Source organism: Rhineura floridana, chromosome 3, assembly GCF_030035675.1.
Source record: "Rhineura floridana isolate rRhiFlo1 chromosome 3, rRhiFlo1.hap2, whole genome shotgun sequence".
NCBI classification, from domain to species: domain Eukaryota; kingdom Metazoa; phylum Chordata; class Lepidosauria; order Squamata; family Rhineuridae; genus Rhineura; species Rhineura floridana.
This window is the reverse complement of record NC_084482.1, coordinates 193312346-193331114: the sequence shown is the minus strand read 5'-3', so window position 1 is coordinate 193331114 and position 18769 is coordinate 193312346. Positions and strand designations below refer to the sequence as shown.

The 18769-nt window shown below is 43.1% G+C and overlaps 1 protein-coding gene across 3 annotated transcripts in view; it reads left to right on the top strand.

The window, feature by feature from the left end:
- The first annotated feature begins 3483 nt into the window (after positions 1 to 3483).
- The window catches only part of ATAT1 (alpha tubulin acetyltransferase 1), a 32968-nt gene continuing 17682 nt past the window's right edge, over positions 3484 to 18769 (top strand). Inside the window, exons 1-7 of one of the 3 annotated variants that reach the window (XM_061619155.1) lie at positions 3484 to 3805; positions 8011 to 8071; positions 8434 to 8525; positions 9394 to 9454; positions 10445 to 10558; positions 11663 to 11764; positions 13121 to 13166. In XM_061619155.1, the coding sequence (XP_061475139.1) occupies positions 3696 to 3805; positions 8011 to 8071; positions 8434 to 8525; positions 9394 to 9454; positions 10445 to 10558; positions 11663 to 11764; positions 13121 to 13166 (586 nt within the window). In that variant the 5' untranslated portion in view covers positions 3484 to 3695. Of the gene's footprint in view, positions 3806 to 4129; positions 4151 to 8010; positions 8072 to 8433; positions 8526 to 9393; positions 9455 to 10444; positions 10559 to 11662; positions 11765 to 13120; positions 13167 to 18769 lie in introns of those variants that run through there. The other 2 variants (XM_061619153.1, XM_061619154.1) reach the window with 2 other exon arrangements.

Below are 18769 nucleotides of genomic sequence, written 5' to 3'. Positions count from 1 at the left end.
TTTAACATACAGCACACTAAAACAGTAAATGGAAGGTGATGGGAAAAAGAGGAAGAGGACATTGATGGAAAGCAAGAAAGGATACCTGTTTGACAGCAAGTTACACAACAAAATTAATATCCAGAAGAACTGAACTAGTGTGGCATCAGTTTTCAACCACTTCCGTTGTCATAACCTAGGTCAACGTTGGTATTCCCTCCCTTACTTCTGCTGATCTCTCACAGATCAACCCAAGCAGTCACAATCATAATGTACATCAGTCAGAAAACTGGTATCATCAGGAGAGTAGCTTCAGATCAGCAAATTGTTGAGTAGATGAGTGAATTGCGCAAATATTCATAATAAAGAGCACAGTGATACCCCAAAATGACTAACAAAACAAAGACATTAGCTTTCTTAGTCAGAAGTGGGCTTGTAAGCCAGCACTGCAAGAGGTAGCATGTAGTGATGTCATGTTACTTTGCAATCATATTAATGCAAGATCCATTTCGAGTGCATATATCCCACTCCCAGCTTAGAGCCATATGTGATAAATTGGCATAATTAAATGGATAGTAAAAAGCCATTCAGGAAATGGAGCAGTTTCTGTTGTGTGCTAGCCACTCCCAATGTCTGCAGAGTCACAGTACAAAATTTGCTGATGAATTTGAAGTCAGTGGCTTTACATGGGAGTTTCCCTTTGAAAAGTCTGAAGCTGTCTGTTTTCACAAATCTCTATGCATTGAAATCTGTATCAAAGCAGTTGAAGCCTGTGCCTTGTGGGAATGTTATTTTTCTGTGATTTTAAAAGTAAGTTTCTATTTTTCATAGTGGAGAATAATTTCAAATATGAGAATTTATGTGAAAGAAATACTGAATCAATCAGTGACTTTTGTTGTTAGTTATTATCTCTGCCTACCTTATGAATCTGAGAATGACTAGATGGCCTGGTAAATTAGTGCATCACACTTCCTGTCATACCAGGGATTATTTTAAAAAAACCTGCCAGACAAGGCACAAAGTATTTTGAACTCAAGGCATCCTTTAATTAAGTGTAATAATAGCCTGGGCCAGTCAAATGAACGTAACATGATTGTGCATAATATGCAATTAACCATAGCAAAGATATTCGCTTCAAAATGGATCACTCTTTTTCTTAAAGCAATATAAGAGAATGGAGCCCTTGAAGATGTTTTTCTGCAGTAGGTATATGCTTTTAACTTTTTTTGTTAAAGTTACTAGTCCTCATCAGTGTTAAGAGGTTTTGAAATGTGATCAAGAATATAATGATAACATTTGCATCCAAGAGCAAGCTTCAGTGATGGGCCTTTCCAGACCACTGCCACCTGTCCAAGGATGCAAGGTGCTGATGCCAGCCCTGACTTAAAGGATAATAATAGTGGAGAATAATGCAAATTTACATGTTTGCCCACAATTGACTGCAATTTGTTTGTGAAGATTGCACACACATTACATTAGGCTTTTCTCCTCCCAGAACTGACTCCCTCAGTGGCCATTCCACCTGATTATCATGATTATGTAACATTAGGTAAGAGGAATTGGTACCTGGTTAATTATTTTCCTTGTCTCTCTCTCCCTTTTCCCTCTTGTATTTGGTTCTATTAGACTATGCCATTATCTCAAATTGTCAGCTGTCCTCAGTACAGTGGCAGAAAGGAATTACATGAATGTGGAAAATGTGTCAAAATCAGGTTGCTGGGTTGGTCCTTTAAAGCAAAAGTCACAGCATAGGTAGAATAACTTGATTACAATAAAAAATAATGTTATTTATTAATTTATATCCCGCCCTTCCTCCCAGAAAGAGCCCAAGGCGGCATACAACCATACAATATTCAGATAGTAAGCACAGAACTTTTCCTTAGGCCAGTTGTTCATTATTATTTTAATTAAGAAAAACTGTGTTCTTAAGGCTAATGTATAATGTTAAAACCGTGTTTCCGTTTATCAGTTTCAGTCTTAAAATGGACTGGAAGATGTATTTTCACACTTAATTCAGCTTAAAGCTTTTTCATAGGAAGCCTTATCCTGAGTCAGGCCATTGGCCCATCTAGTTCAGTACTGACTGGCAGTGGCTCTCCAGAGTTTCAGAATGGAGTCTTTCCCAGCCTTACCCTTATGCTGGAGAATGATAGGCTTTCTAGTTATGTTAATCGTGCCCTGAAAATCTGGATATTAGCTGGCACCGGAAAGTTCCTGCTACTTTCCCATGTCATCAGCTGCTGAATATATTGCCCAATCTTGTCTTTAAAATTCCTAACAAGGGCCTCAGGGGACTTTCCCATCACTTAACAATATTTGGTAGCTATGAACTCATTGTTTGGGAGGTCGGAAACTAGATTATTCAGTTTTGGCTGTTACAGTTGTGGGAATAACCTGGAGAAACATAACCCTACATACCAGCTGCCTGTAATAACATGGGAATGGTATTACTGCAGTTATCATTCTTTGAGTGCCAGAATCCTCTTTGTATTGTTGCATCAGATGGTAAGCTTGCAATCCTACACCCGCTGAGTTGGGAGTGAGTCCCATTGAATTAAATGAGGCTACTTCTATGTGCACATATCTAGCATCGCTCTGCACCTCTGCCACCTCTCTAGAAAACTTCATTCTTAATCCCCACCCCACCTTCAGATCTCTTCTGAGCTTGTTCCAGTGTTGAAATGAATGACTGGGGGGAAACACTTCAATATTAGTGTTTTACTAGTGTTCTGTTTTATTCTGATTAAAGATTTGGGATGATTATGTGCAGTTAAAAACAAAGCAAGATTCTTAGGTTGCACTCCTATCCCTACGTACCTAGGAGTAAACTCCATTGAATTCAATAGAACTTACTTCTGGGTAGGCATGGTTTGGATTGCACTGACACTCAGTTGGCACTTTGTAACGTGTAGCAAATGTAAACCAACTTGTGTAGAGCTTAATAATGATGGCCACTCAGGCATGGTCTACAGTGTAGAGAGAATCAAGTGGAAAGTCCTGCAGTAGTAAATTGGGCTGCATCTTGTCAGATTGCGGGTGGGATTTTTGAATACTCTCCTATATAAAAGATACGTTACAAGTGACAATATATCCCCCTGTATAGAAGATGCTTTGCAAATTTCTTAATATTGCGGCCCAATAAGGCTGTGCAATCCTATATTCTAGTTACCTAGAAGAAAGCACCATTGAACTAGTGGGACTTCTTTGTAGAGATGTATAGAACTGCACTGTTAAGCGGTTGCAATGCTATGCACACAGTTAGCCCCATGGAACGATTTCTCAGTGGACGTGGATTAGGATTGTGCTGTAAAACGATTTACTTCTCAATAAATACTTCCCGGCTTGCGCCGGAAATTCCACGAGGCTTATTTCCAACAAGTGCACGTACGTAGATTTCCATGGGAACGAAAGCAGCCTTAGCCAACTTTCCCTAATTTGGATTGGCGTTCGATTCAGGGCGGCTGTTACGCCGCTCGTGCCCTGGTGCCTGCGGACGCGCCTTCCCTGCTAGACACTGCCTGGAGTGCAGGGCGCGGTCGATAGGGCCACCCAGTTGGCAGGCAGGCTTGCCTGGCAACGGGGCGCGGAGATCAGGCCCGGTTGGTTGCTAAGGGCGGGGCCGAGCGCAGCGCAGCGCTTAGAGGCGGCCCCGTACGTAGCGAGCTGGAAGTCCACGCGACCGCGGAGGCAAAGAAAGGGACCCGGATGCCGGGACCATGGAGTTCCCTTTTGATGTGGACGTGCTCTTTGGGGAGCGGATTACGACGGTGGATCAGCACTTGCAGTCGTCGGGCCGAAGGGGAGCCGGGTTCGCCACGACCCACAGGTAGCCATGGCAACTGTGGAAACTTTCGGCCTCCTGCCTTTTTCGCCTGTGGGGTTTGATCTGACCCCCGACACGGTGCAAGTTGCACTATAGTTACTGCCTCCTCCGTTGTCCTGTGGCGCCACCGGAAACCGTTTTGCATCCTCAAAGTCGCTGCCCCGAGTCCTTGCGGTTATTGTTTACACGCCCATCTATTGTCTCAGGGCAAGGGCTTCAGGCGCGTGGCATGCTGGGTAACACTTGTGCTTTCTTGTCTGTTCTCCTTGAGCATAATGGGCAGTAAACCGGATCAAGTATTGGATTTGGGCCCGAGGGAGGGAGGGGAAACCCCCCCCCATTAACTGCGTAAGCCTAATCATGTCTATTTACTCAGAACTAAGGATTGGAGCCTTAGTCAAGAAACTTACAGGCTCTCTTTTCTTTTTATTCATATACTACCAGTAGTGTAGTGGGCAAATTCAGAGGTGCAGGGTCCTCTTCATAATAGTCACAGCCATGACCCCTTCTAAGATTTTGTTGTTGCTGTGTGCCTTCAAGTCGATCATGACTTATGGTGCCCTTATGAATCATCGACCTCCAATAGCATCTGTCGGGAACGACCCTGTTCAGATCTTGTATGTTCACGTCTGTGACTTCCTTTATGGAAGATTATACAACCTTTTAAGATTATAGAATAATCTGGCCAGTCTTGAATACTGCCTCTCTGTCACTGTCACCATTTGACTGTCCTTTGTCACTGCATTCAGTGTCTGCACGTTTATCTCATAGTATGCTGGAGACTTAAGGGCTTTGCTGTGACCTGGCTCCCAAAAAAGTAAGGGGTCTAAGACCCCCCCCCTGAGACCCTGGATGACTACATCCTTGTAGGAACTCAAGATGGCATATGTAATTCCTTTCTCCTCTGCCTTAATCTCATAAACTACTCTGTGAGGTAGGTTAGGATGAGAGATAGCAGCATGCTCAAGGTCATCTAATGAGGTGTATGGCCAAGTAGAGATTTGATTCTTGGAATCTCCAATACTAATCCAACATTCCCAGGAGTGTTTTAAGAATAAAGTGATGTAGCCTCTGAGTGTGCCATCTTCAGTGCATGGAGGATGGATACAGAAGTGATGAATCATTTATACATCCATTGCCCCATGTGTGCATCTTAGCATCTGCATGGCTTTATTTTCTTTAAAACAATGGATAGACATTTACTCAAATGGAAGAAAGTTAAGTTAAACCTTGGATTTGTTAGGTAGCATTCAACATGTTGCTGTCCTGTTCTGAGCCCATCCTTGAAAGGTGGTTTTGAAGATGATAGTATATCTTTATTATATAATAAAGCATTTAGTCAAAAATGGTATTTAAATGACAACAATCTGTTTCGGAACAAAAGTTTTAGCTTTCTGTTTGACCATGAGCAATCTTAAGGTGCAGTAGATAAAGGCTTTGCACACATGTGCAGAATCTGGAATGGGATGTTTAAAATTAATATAGCTACCATCCCTGGCAGAGTGGGTAATTACTGCTTTAATCCATTGTTTTGAAATAATGATCCCTGGTGCTGTATGTGATATGCAAGGGTTTCATTTTTGTTTCATCACGGAAGAAGATACAGTAGCCCCCTATGGCAGATACTGTCCCTGCTGCCTGTTGTCATAGAGCAGTGTTTTTCAAGCACCCTATCTGTTTGTTGTTGTTATGTACCTCCAAGTCGACTATGACTTATGGCGACCCTATGAATCAGTGACCTCCAAGAGCATCTGTCATGAACCACCCTGTCCAGATCTTGTAAGTTCAGGTGTGTGAATCAATCCGTCTCTTGTTTGGCCTTCCTCTTTTTCTACTTCCTTCTGTTTTCCCCAGCATTATTGTCTTTTCTAATGAATCATGTCTTCTCATGATGTGTCCAAAGTATGATAACCTCAGTTTCATTTTTAGCTTCTAGTGATAGTTCTGGTTTAATTTGTTCTAACACCCAATTATTTGTCTTTTTCACAGTCCATGGTATGCTCAAAGCTCTCATCCACCACCACATTTAAATGAGTTGATTTTTCTCTCATCGGCTTTTTTCACTGTCCAACGTTCACATCCATCCATACATACAGATGGTCTGAATGATCCTGACTTTAGTGTTCAGTGATACTTCTTTGCATTTGAAGACCTTTTCTAGTTCTCTCACAGCTGCCCTCCCCAGTCCTAGCCTGATTTCTTGACTATTGTCTCCATTTTGGTTAATGACTGTGCCAAGGTATTGATAATCCTTGACAAGTTCAATGTTCTCATTGTCAACTGTAAAGTTACATAAATCTTCTGTTGTCATTACTTTAGTCTTTTTGACTTTCAGCTGTAGTCCTGCTTTTGTGCTTTCCTCTTTAACTTTCATCAGCATTCGTTTCAAATCATTACTGGTTTCTGCTAAGAGTATGGTATTGTCTGCATATCTTAAATTATTGATATTTCTCCCTCTAGTTTTCACACCTCCTTCATCTTGGTCCAATCCTGCTTTCCATATGATATGTTCTGTGTATAGATTAAATAAATAGGGTGATAAAATACACCCCTGTCTCACACCCTTTCCGATGGGGAACCAATCGGTTTCTCCATATTCTGTCCTTACAGTATCCTCTTGTGCAGAGTACAGGTTGCGCATCAGGCCAATCAGATACTGTGGCACCCCCATTGCTTTTAAAGCATTCCATGGTTTTTCATGATCTACACAGTCAAAGGCTTTGCTGTAATCTATAAAGCACAGGGTGATTTTCTTCTGAAATTCCTTGCTCTGTTCCATTATCCAACATATCTTTGCGATATGATCTCTGGTGCCTCTTCCCTTTCTAAATCCAGCTTGGATGTCTGGCATTTCTTGCTCCATATATGGTAAGAGCCTTGGTTGCAGAATCTTGAGCATTACTTTACTTGCATGGCATATTAAGGAAATAGTTTGATAATTACTGCATTCCCTGGGATCCCCTCTCTTTGGAATTGGGATGTATATGGAATGCTTCCAGTCTGTGGGCCATTGTTTAGTTTTCCATATTTCTTGACAGATTTTTCTCAAAATTTGGACAGATTCAGTCTCAGTAGCTTGTAGCAACTCTATTGCTATGCTGTCTATTCCTGGTGATTTGTTTCTTCCAAGTATTTTAAGAGCAGCTTTCACCTCGCATTCTAAAATTTCTGGTTCTTCATCATACGGTTCCTCTGTGAATGAATCTGTCATCCTGGCATCTCTTTTATAAAGTTCTTCAGTGTATTGCTTCCATCTTCTTTTTATTTCATCTCGGTCAGTCAGTGTGTTCCCCTGTTGATTATTCAACTTCCCTACTCTTGGTTTAAATTTCCCTTTCATTTCTCTAATCTTTTGGAACAGGGCTCTTGTTCTACCCTTTTTGTTGTCCTCTTCTATTTCTATACAATAACTATTGTAATAGTTCTCTTTGTCCCTACGTACTAGTCGCTGTATTGTTGCATTTAGAGTTCTGACTGTGTTTCTATCTCCTTTTGCTTTTGCTTTCCTTCTCTCTTTAACCATTTTAAGAGCTCAGTTAAATCTACTTAAGCTTTGTTTTAGTATTTATTTCTTTAGAAAATTTCTTACTTGCTTTGTACTCAAAGCATCTCAAAGCAATCTACAGAAAGTAGAAATCACATACAATAGAACAGAATTTCACATCACTGGATAAAGTAGAGATCTGGTGCCATACGAAAGAATATAAAAACCATGTACAAAATAAAAATCAGGTACCAGAAAAATTGTGTTTGCTTCCTGATCAAGCAATTAGCCCCTGTTTTGATCTGAAGCATAGGCTACTGTGGTGGTCTAAATGGACTTTGCAGGTCAAGTAACAACAATCCATGTATCTGTTGGGGTGGACCTAGGAAGCTGCTTTTTACTTTTCCAGCCATCTAGGCCAGCATGTAACCACATTCAATAAAATTTCCTAAAAATTAATTACAAACAAAGCACAACTGTACATCCCATATAAAACAGCAGTGTACAAAACAAAAACATTAATTCCTTTGGGTTCTTGGTAAATATGCATAAGATTAAGCTGAATGGAACCTGCCTGATATTTTTCTCACTTTGTTGTGCCTCTGATGTGTCAAATTTGTCTCTCCTTCCTTGGGGATTTGGGCAACTTCCTATTGTATGTTTCACTTCTGATTAGATCATTCTGGTTGTCAACCCAGTTGATTCTCAATCTCTTTATTTCCAGGGTAGATCTGCAGCAGCAGCTCATGACGATCATAGATGAGATGGGCAAGGCTTCTGCCAAGGTAGGTCAGGGTTTGCACCTGGAGGGTTTCATGAGCCATGTAAACAGGAGGATAAGAAGCTTCTGAAATCTGTTGAATCTAAGTATCAGGATAACACATGAAGCCAGATTGCCTGTCCTGAGTGAGCCTCAGTCAGTTCACTTAAAACTATAATTAAAACACAAATGTTGCTATAGTGCAGAAGAGGTTGGGGAGAAAGAAGCAGAATCTAAATGAGTCATCTTCTCCCTAAAGCCTGGGCAAAGCCATGTGTAGGGGGCTCCCTTTGGGCTTGTGGGTCTTGTGCTGGCCTGGGAGATACGATGCCTCTCAGTAGAGCAATGCAGTTTGGCCTAAAGGGTGCAATTTTATTTTGGTTTCAGGCCCAGAATCTGCCAACTCCAATCACCAGTGCCTCACGAATGCAAACCAACCGCCATGTTCTCTACATCCTGAAGGACAGCGAACCAAAAACGTGAGTGTGGCTGTGAAGGAGGGGCTGGATTCTTAAGGGCAGAGTCCTTTGCATGTCTCTTCAGTAGTAAGTCCTGCTGATTTCAGAGGGGCTTACTCCCAGGTAAGTATATAGGATAGCAGCCTCAGTCATTTCTGTGGAAACATCTTGGGATGCAGCAAGGAAAGACCGTGGTGTTCTGGATCATACACTAGAAATCTAGACAGTCTGCTTAGCCACAGAAACATATTTTGTGGAACTGGGTCACATTTCCAGAGTCTTTGAAATTAATATCAGAGGATTATTTTTTGAAGTTTCCTTGCCTGTTTCAAGGGAGCAACAGTCCTTCTTCAAGGTTGCTAATCCCATGCATTCCTGTATCTGTGTGCCTCTTTCCTTCTGTCGGTGACATTTGTGAACAAAACCCTCTGCTCTTGGAATAACATACACTTTTCTGATTTACATACATTGTTCTGATTGTGGAATCTGGGGAAAAAGTTAGCTTTGACATACAAAGTATTTTTTTTCTTGCTGTTGCTACTCATCTAGTGTTTAGGTCAGGGTAGGAAACCCAAGGCCCTTCAGATGTTGGTGGACTCCAACTCCCATCATTCCCAGCCTTCATGGCCAGTGGTCAGGGACACTGGGAGTTGTGGTCCAAAACATTTGGAGGACAGCAGGTTGGAGGAAACAGTCAAGAGTTACCAGTTTTGAGCACCTTATCTCAATTAGTTATACAGCAGGTTTTATCAGTCTCTCTAAAATGATCAGGTATTTGGCAGAGAATATGTTAGTTCAAAGTGTCTGTAGATCTTTCTGCCTCAGAGGCCCACTGTTTGTTCATCCCTTATTAATATTTTGCATCTTTCCTTTCCTTCATTGCTCCCAGGACTGGTAAGGGGGTCATAATTGGCTTCCTCAAGGTTGGATACAAGAAACTCTTTGTACTGGTAAGTTACACTAGAAAATTGCCTTTATGGGCAGAGCTGTTGTCTCTGATGCAGAAGGGAGTTTGATACCAAGCAGGACTAAGAATATCCTCTTCCTAAAGAATCAGCTGAAAGTTTCAAAACTGTACTGACGATCTCTATCTCTTTGCCATCAGACAAGTGACACACTCGCTCCAAGCGTTGAGCCTCTAGCTATTTGCCACTCTTCTCATCCCTAAACCAATGAGGTGGGAGAAATCTGATGGGAGAGAGGAGAGCGAGCGAGCAGTTGGGGTATATCTAGATGCCTTTCACTTTAAGAGTCAGTTTTGAATATTGGGGGAAAGCATGGCTTGCACACTTTCTCTTACCCCTTTTTGTACATAAGATGAGTTCAAAGGCATCTACTTTTGATTTTGAACTAATCACAGTTCCCCATAATGTCTGAACTCTGGGAAACTCTGGTTAATGTAATGGCGTTCAAATTGCATCGAACCAGAAACAGATTTCCCAGACTGAAGCATTTAATATGCCGGTGTTCAAGAAACTGCATGGAAGGTTTGAGTTGTAGGGAAATGCTGATCGGAACAACTGCCTGACAGTGTAGTAATGCTGAAGTTAGCTGAAATTTGTATGAGTGTGGTAGGTAGAAGAAGAACTTCAAAATGAGGGTGCTAATGGGATAGGGGAGCTGTTCCTAAGTTTTTGTTTTAACAGTATTTTGTGCTTTGGGTTAAAACATGGGGCCTGAATTTCTCTAAAGTAGTGTTTGGCAACTTGACTTAAGCAGAGGGTCTGAGGAATGGGACTCAGACATTTATTTATTTATTTATTATATGTATATCCTGCAAATGTAAGAAATGTAAGCTTAGGCTTGCACACATTGGTATAAGTGGCTCAGAGATGTTTAGCTGTCTTGATTTTGGCAGGTGTGAATATCTGTGTCTTACTCTGCATGCTCTGTTCTTACATACATATACGCCTCTTGCAAGTCTTCTTCCTTTCTTTCAGGACCGCCACGGAGCTCACAACGAAGTGGAACCACTGTGTGTGTTGGACTTTTACATTCACGAGTCCCTCCAGAGGCACGGCTATGGGAAGGAGCTCTTCCACTACATGTTGCAGGTGCACCCCCATGGTCTTTTTCCTGTCAAATCTAGGAGGCACATTCCAGTGTGATATCTTGCCTGGATCAAGCCCCTTTATTCGAGCCTTGCTACATGGAAAAGCTCATATCCCTCAGAAGGGAATCAGATCTACATGGAGATTTCTTTTTTTGATCTCAAATAAGGTGATCAGTTAGACAACTGATCCACAGAGTCTTCAGTCTAGGGGATATTTTATCTCTGTGAGAAGCCCTCCCATCTAATGTACAATGCTGATTTGTGGTGGTTGGAGTTTCCATGGACCTAGAACTGTTCTTTCTAACAACCGATGGTGCTTCTGAATGTGTTTTAATTTAAGCTGTATGGAACCAATGTGGATGGTTCTCCAATAGGCACTAATTAATTCAATTAGAGTGGCTGACATGGATGGGGTTGGTGCAGGGTCTCAGACGGGTGAAGGATTTGCTGTTTAACATTTTTGTGGTATGGGTTGCTTCACAACTTTATGAGTTCACATAGGTTCTGTAAATAACAGCTGTTGCTTTTTGTTTTATAGTGGGTCCCCTCAGGAGTAGGGAGAGATCAGAAAGGCAGAGTATAAATACTTGAATTAATAAAGAGGCTACCAGAACTTCACTGGTTGAGGGAGGCAGAGATTGGGATCTGGCCTTACTAGAGCTATTGGCTACTTGGCTCTTTCCAGGTTGAGGAGCATGCCTTCCAGTAGTTAGGCAACCTTTAGACTAACAAAGCTGCCTTTACTCACTGGTGAGAGCATCCTCTCCATTAAAACATGTGGGCAGAGAAGGTAGCTGGAACCCACTGGCCCTCCCTGTAGTTGCATCTTTCCTAACTTCAAGGGTCATGGAAAATTGTCACTGGCCCTGCAACTGCTTTAGAGAGCGCTCCTATATTTTATCCCCTCTTTTGAGCCAAAAGTTATAGTCCCCAATCTTTATCTTCACCTCTCTTGCACTCAGATCCTGCTTGTATGCTTCCCAAGGGCATCTGGTTGGTCACTGTGCGAACAGGATGTTGGACTAGACAGGCCTTTGGCCTGATCCAGCAGGGCTCTTCTTATGTTTTTTCTCTCCCTCCCTCCCCTTTTCCCCTTCCATCTCAGCGAGAGCGAGTAGAGCCCCACCAACTGGCTGTGGATCGCCCTTCAGAGAAACTGCTTTGCTTCCTCCGGAAACACTATAACCTCAATGACACGATTCCCCAGGTGAGCCCTTCTCTTCATGATGGAGTATAGCCTGTCCTTTAAACCACGATGATCTGTCTCTGTGATGGTTCACACTACGCATGCCCCCTCTTTCCATGAAGCAATTTTGACCTCTGCTTCATGGAAAGAGGGGGCATGCGTAGTGTGAACCATCATCGAGACAGGAGCTGCAATCTAAAGGGAGAGAAATCGTTGCTGTCATCAGTATCTCTATGCTGCTTTTCCGTAACAAATTATATCCAAAGCACCTCACAATAAAGAAAATAACATGAAAAACCAACATATTGACAATGGCAAAACATACTATCAAGAGCCATTACATTAATACAGTAATGATTCATATCAAAGCAATTCCAGGCTGCTTGCTGCTCCTTCTCCTCTGCTCCTTCTCCTCAATATTATCATCTTCAGCCAACTATCATTGATAGACACAAACGTAGTAAAATTGATTGTCATAGCAGTTTAGGTTGATGCAGTATGCTGAAGTGGCACAATTAAAATGGTCACAGAGAAAAATTACAACGTATAACTCTTAACCCAACATATACATTTTAATTCTGATTCGAGAGCTAAAAGGGCTGTTTATGACCAGGCTAATTTTAGTTTTTATTCAGTCAGAAAGATTTAGAAACTGCTTACTTGCAAAGCTTCCTAAGCAGCGTATACATAATAAAATTGTAGATTAAGCGCAGCTAAAATCCACAGGGCTGTTAACAAAATACACAAAATAATTATCAATAAAACACACAGAATCAGTAAAACTTTTAAAAACTAATGATAGGTAACTAAATGTGGGTATGCGTGCTGAAATAAAAAAATGTTTAGATAGCAGCAGCTCTCTAATCCCGCTCTGTGAGATCTCTTGATGGGAAAATGCCAAGGATTTTGTCCAGGCTTTTTTGGGGGTGGGTGGGGAGGAGTACTAACTGGCCAGTCTGTCTGACCCTTTTTTATTGCCTGCTTCCAAGTATATTGTAATAAGTGTTTAGCTAATGGTTATTTTTTTAATGTGTTTGTACACATTACAGTTTTATATCTGTTACTTTTATGGCATATGCACCTTCCCCTGTAATCATGTCAGGGAAGGCAGGCTTAGAAAAGGTACACATTGATAAAGATTGCACCTGGAATCTTCTGTGCGCAAAGCAAAGTGCTCTGCTGTTAAACTATGGCCCCGTCTTTTAAAAGGTGTATTTTTTCCCCAGTGCGGAGACTGAAACAAATATGCAGACCAGCTTTTTTTTTTAAGGCAACTGTAGGGGGCTCTACCAACGCATTTCACAAGAAGCTTTGAACAGTGGAGTGTGTTTTGTTGGCTGGTGGTTGTTTTTTTAAAAGTTTTTCTTTTTCATTCAGGTGAACAACTTTGTGGTTTTCCAGGGCTTTTTCAGCCACCAGTATGGTGAGTCAGTGGCATAAATGTTTCTTGCCTTGATATGCCCTTTTGTGTAAATTGGCATGGCAGGCTTTAAGGCGGATATAGCCTACGCAGGACCTTTTCAACATTCTAATCTGTATGGCAAAAGGAATAGCAATGTGTGTTCTGTACATCTGCTTTAGGAAGGGGGAGGGGCTAGAACAGGAGTGGGGAACCTCCTATGGCCTATGGGCTGAATTTGGCCCACAAGGCCATTTCCCCCAAACCACGCCCACCGGTTGCCCACCTGATGCTTTATGTGGGGCAGCCAGAGGCATGGGTGGACCAGTTACACATCAAAGTTTCCTGTGGGAAACTGGATCATGCAGCTGGTCTCTGCACAAAGCAGCTGCACTAACCCGATGTGCACAGCACTTTCCAAACACCCAACAACCAGCTGGCTGCTGGCCACTTCGGAAGTGCTATATAAGGGACTTTGCAGGTGGGCGGGACAACCCATCTGTCTGTCTATCATAATGGAGTGAGTTGTCCTGCCCGCCTGTTGAAGTTGGCCAATGGGTGTGGGGACACATAAGGATCAAACCTGCTCGGCTGAAAAGGTTCTTCACTCCTGATATAGTATCTTGTTCACTTTTTGAAGATCTCTCCCTAACAAAGGCTGGAATCTTTTTGTAGATCTTGCCACGTGTCTTCTCTCCTCCCCCCCCCCCCCCCAGGAGGATACACATTTGCTGCTTGTGAAGAATTGAATGTTAAGCAGCACAGGTTTCCAAATTCTAGGCTGGATCTCCATTTTTGCATGGTGCGTAGTGCCCTGACAATTTATGCAAATGCATGACTGATGATGGGACTTTGTTTCCCATTCTGAGTTGAATGTTGAGATGATTTCATGCTATACCTGTAATGATTAAAGTAGTTAAAATTTAACCATCAGGCAATAGACTCTTTTTTTGGTCAAGATAGGCTGAATTTCCAAGTGGTAGAAGGCTTCAGTACCCTACTGTTGTATTTTGTAGGAGAATGGGTGCTGTTATGTTCTTACTTGCCTTTATTTTAGACCAAAAAAGAGCTCTGCTGGATCAGACCAAAGGCCTGTCTAGTCGAGCATCCCATAGTAGTCAATCAGATGTCTCTGGGAAACCCCAAGCATGACGTGAGTGCAATACCACTCTCCCAATCTTGATTCCCAGCAACTGGTATTGAGAGTTATACTGCCACCTACAGTGGAGGTACAATATCGTGATCGTGGCTAGTAGCCATTGATAGCTGTATCCTCCACGAGCTAGAGGGAGCCCCAGCTGACGAAGCGTCAAAGCCCCAGCTGACAAAGCGTCAAGGCGAGTTAAGCAGCAGAGCGAGTGGCAGCAGGGCGAGGAGGCCAGGGCCCCCCACTCTGCCCGTCTGTTCCGTGACCTCAACTAAACCACAGTCTCCAACCCATTGACGTAATAAACCTTAAAACTATGCAGGTAAGAAGCCAGCAGGGGTGTGGGGGCTTTCCAGTGTTTTGCACCGCCTGCAGCATGTATGACTATCTGCCTGTTGGACAGAAGTCGTGGGTGAGCTCTCGGTGCAATGAGCTCCTGGCTCTCCAGGAACGACTTCATTTCCTTGAGGCCAAGGTGGCGGACCTGGAAAAGCTGCGAGAGGCAGAGAGGTGTGTGGAGGAGGCCTTCAAGGACGTTATAGCTGTGTCCCACTCCAACAATGATAGCTCTCCTGCTATCATGGAGAACGATGGTCTCGGGGAAGGAGAGCATCCAGCTGAGGAAGAGGGAAACGATCCCTTAGAAGGGACCCATTCCTTGGGGGATGAGCAGCTATCCTCTCGAGCCGAGGATATATCTCCAGGGGGTGGAGGGATCCTTGTAGTGGGTGATTCGATCATTAGGAACATAGACAGTGGGGTGTGTGATGGGCGTGTAGACCGCAAGGTGTTTTGCCTGCCTGGTGCGAAGGTTGCGGATATCGCCTGTCGTTTAGATAGTTTGGTAGACAGTGCTGGGGAGGAGTCAGTGGTCGTGGTGCACGTTGGCACCAATGACATGGGGAAATGTAGCCGTGAGGTCCTGGAAGCAAAATTTAGGTTGCTAGGTAGGATGCTGAAAGCCAGGACCTCCAAGGTGGCTTTCTCTGAAATGCTACCGGTTCCACGTGCAGGACCAGCCAGACAGGCCCAGCTTTGCAGTCTCAATGCATGGATGAGACGATGGTGTCGGGTGGAAGGGTTTGGATTTGTTAGGCACTGGGGAACATTTTGGGACAAGCCGGGCCTGTACAAAAGGGACGGGCTCCACTTGAACCAGAATGGAACCAGACTGCTGGCACTTAAAATTAAAAAGGTGGCAGAGCAGCTTTTAAACTGACTGAGGGGGGAAACCCGACAGGAGCTGAGGAAGGTCCAGTTCGGAATAAACCTCCCCCCTGGGATAAAAACCAAAGAAATGATGAAATTTTAAAAGGGGTAGGCCTAGAAGTAGGCATTGTGAGAGCAGGGGCACAGGATATAAATTCAGAAGAGCAAAATTACCACAGGCCTAACCACAAGTGCCAAAGACACTTGAAGAGAGACACTGCTTACAAGTGCCTGTATGTTAATGCTAGGAGCTTCTGAACCAAGATGGGAGAACTGAAGTGCTTGGTCTTAGAGGAGAGCATTGATATAGTGAGCATAACGGAGACCTGGTGGAATGGAGAAAACCAGTGGGATATGGTTATCCCTGGGTATAAAATATATCAGAAGGACAGGGAAGGACGTATTGGTGGCGGAGTTGCTCTATACGTGAAAGAAGGCATTGAATCCAGCAAGCTCGAAACCCCAAAAGAGGCAGACCCCTCCACAGAATCGTTGTGGGTGGTGATACCATGCCCCAGGAGGGACTTAATACTGGGAACGATCTATCGTCCTCCTGATCAAAATGCTCAGGGAGACCTTGAGATGAGATATGAAATTGAGGAAGCATCCAAACTAGGAAATGTGGTAGTAATGGGTGACTTCAACTACCTGGACATAGACTGGCCGCATATGTGTTCCAGTCATGACAAAGAAGCAAAGTTTCTAGATATTCTAAATGACTATTCCCTAGACCAGTTGGTCATGGAACCGAGCAGAGGGACGGCAATCCTGGACTTAATCCTCAGTGGGGACCGGGACCTGGTGCAAGATGTAAGTGTTGTTGAACCGATTGGGAGCAGTGACCACAGCGCTATTAAATTAAACATACATGTAAATGGCCAATTGCCAAGAAAATCCAACACGGTCACATTTGACTTCAAAAGAGGAAACTTCACAAAAATGAGGGGATTGGTAAAAAGAAAGCTGAAAAACAAAGTCCAGAGGGTCACATCACTCAAAAATGCTTGGAAGTTGTTTAAAAACACTATATTAGAAGCTCAACTGGAGTGCATACCGCAGATCAGAAAAGGTACCGCCAGGGCCAAGAAGATGCCAGCATGGTTAACGAGCAAAGTCAAGGAAGCTCTTAGAGGCAAAAAGTCTTCCTTCAGAAAATGGAAGTCTTGTCCGAATGAAGAAAATAAAAAAGAACACAAACTCTTGCAAAAGAAATGCAAGAAGACAATAAGGGATGCTAAAAAAGAATTTGAGGAGCACATTGCTAAGAACATAAAAACCAACAACAAAAAATTCTATAAATACATTCAAAGCAGGAGACCATCTAGGGAGACAATTGGACCCTTGGATGATAAGGGAGTCAAAGGCGTACTAAAGAACGATAAGGAGATTGCAGAGAAGCTAAATGAATTCTTTGCATCTGTCTTCACAGTGGAAGATATAGGGCAGATCCCTGAACCTGAACTAACATTTGCAGGAAGGGATTCTGAGGAACTGAGACAAATAGTGGTACGAGAGAGGAAGTTCTAGGCTTAATGGACAATATAAAAACTGAAAAATCACCGGGCCCGGATGGCATCCACCCGAGAGTTCTCAAAGAACTCAAATGTGAAATTGCTGATCTGCTAACTAAAATATGTAACTTGTCCCTCGGGTCCTCCTCCGTGCCTGAGGACTGGAAAGTGGCAAATGTAACGCCAATATTCAAAAAGGGATCCAGAGGGGATCCTGGAAGTTGCAGGGCAGTTAGCTTAACTTCTGTCCCTGGAAAACTGGTAGAAAGTATAATTAAAACTAGATTAACTAAGCACATAGAAGAACAAGCCTTGCTGAAGCAGAGCCAGCATGGCTTCTGCAAGGGAAAGTCCTGTCTCAGTAACCTATTAGAATTCTTTGAGAGTGTCAACAAGCATATAGATAGAGGTGATCCAGTGGACATAGTGTACTTAGACTTTCAAAAAGCGTTTGACAAGGTACCTCACCAAAGACTTCTGAGAAGGTTAGCAGTCATGGAATAAGAGGAGAGGTCCTCTTGTGGATAAGGAATTGGTTAAGAAGCAGAAAGCAGAGAGTAGGAATAAACGGACAGTTCTCCCAATGGAGGGCTGTAGAAAGTGGAGTCCCTCAAGGATCGGTATTGGGACCTGTACTTTTCAACTTGTTCATTAATGACCTAGAATTAGGAGTGAGCAGTGAAGTGGCCAAGTTTGCTGACGACACTAAATTGTTCAGGGTTGTTAAAACAAAAAGGGATTGCGAAGAGCTCCAAAAAGACCTCTCCAAACTGAGTGAATGGGCGGAAAAATGGCAAATGCAATTCAATATAAACAAGTGTAAAATTATGCATATTGGAGCAAAAAATCTGAATTTCACATATACGCTCATGGGGTCTGAACTGGCGGTGACCGACCAGGAGAGAGACCTCGGGGTTGTAGTGGACAGCACGATGAAAATGTCGATCCAGTGTGCGGCAGCTGTGAAAAAGGCAAATTCCATGCTAGCAATAATTAGGAAAGGTATTGAAAATAAAACAGCCGATATCATAATGCCGTTGTATAAATCTATGGTGCAGCCGCATTTGGAATACTGTGTACAGTTCTGGTCGCCTCATCTGAAAAAGGATATTATAGAGTTGGAAAAGGTTCAGAAGAGGGCAACCAGAATGATCAAGGGGATGGAGCGACTCCCTTACGAGGAAAGGTTGCAGCATTTGGGGCTTTTTAGTTTAGAGAAAAGGAGGGTCAGAGGAGACATGATAGAAGTGTATAAAATTATGCATGGCATTGAGAAAGTGGATAGAGAAAAGTTCTTCTCCCTCTCATAATACTAGAACTTGTGGACATTCAAAGAAGCTGAATGTTGGAAGATTCAGGACAGACAAAAGGAAGTACTTCTTTACTAAGCGCATAGTTAAACTATGGAATTTGCTCCCACAAGATGCAGTAATGGCCACCAGCTTGAATGGCTTTAAAAGAAGATTAGACAAATTCATGGAGGACAGGGCTATCAATGGCTACTAGCCGTGATGGCTGTGCTGTGCCACCCTAGTCAGAGGCAGCATGCTTCTGAAAACCAGTTGCCGGAAGCTTCAGGAGGGGAGAGTATTCTTGCACTCAGGTCCTGCTTGCGGGCTTCCCCCAGGCACCTGGTTGGCCACTGTGAGAACAGGATGCTGGACTAGATGGACCACTGGCCTGATCCAGCAGGCTCTTCTTATGTTCTTATGTTGAATCCCCTTTTTAAAGCCATCCAAACTGGTGGCCATCATTGCATC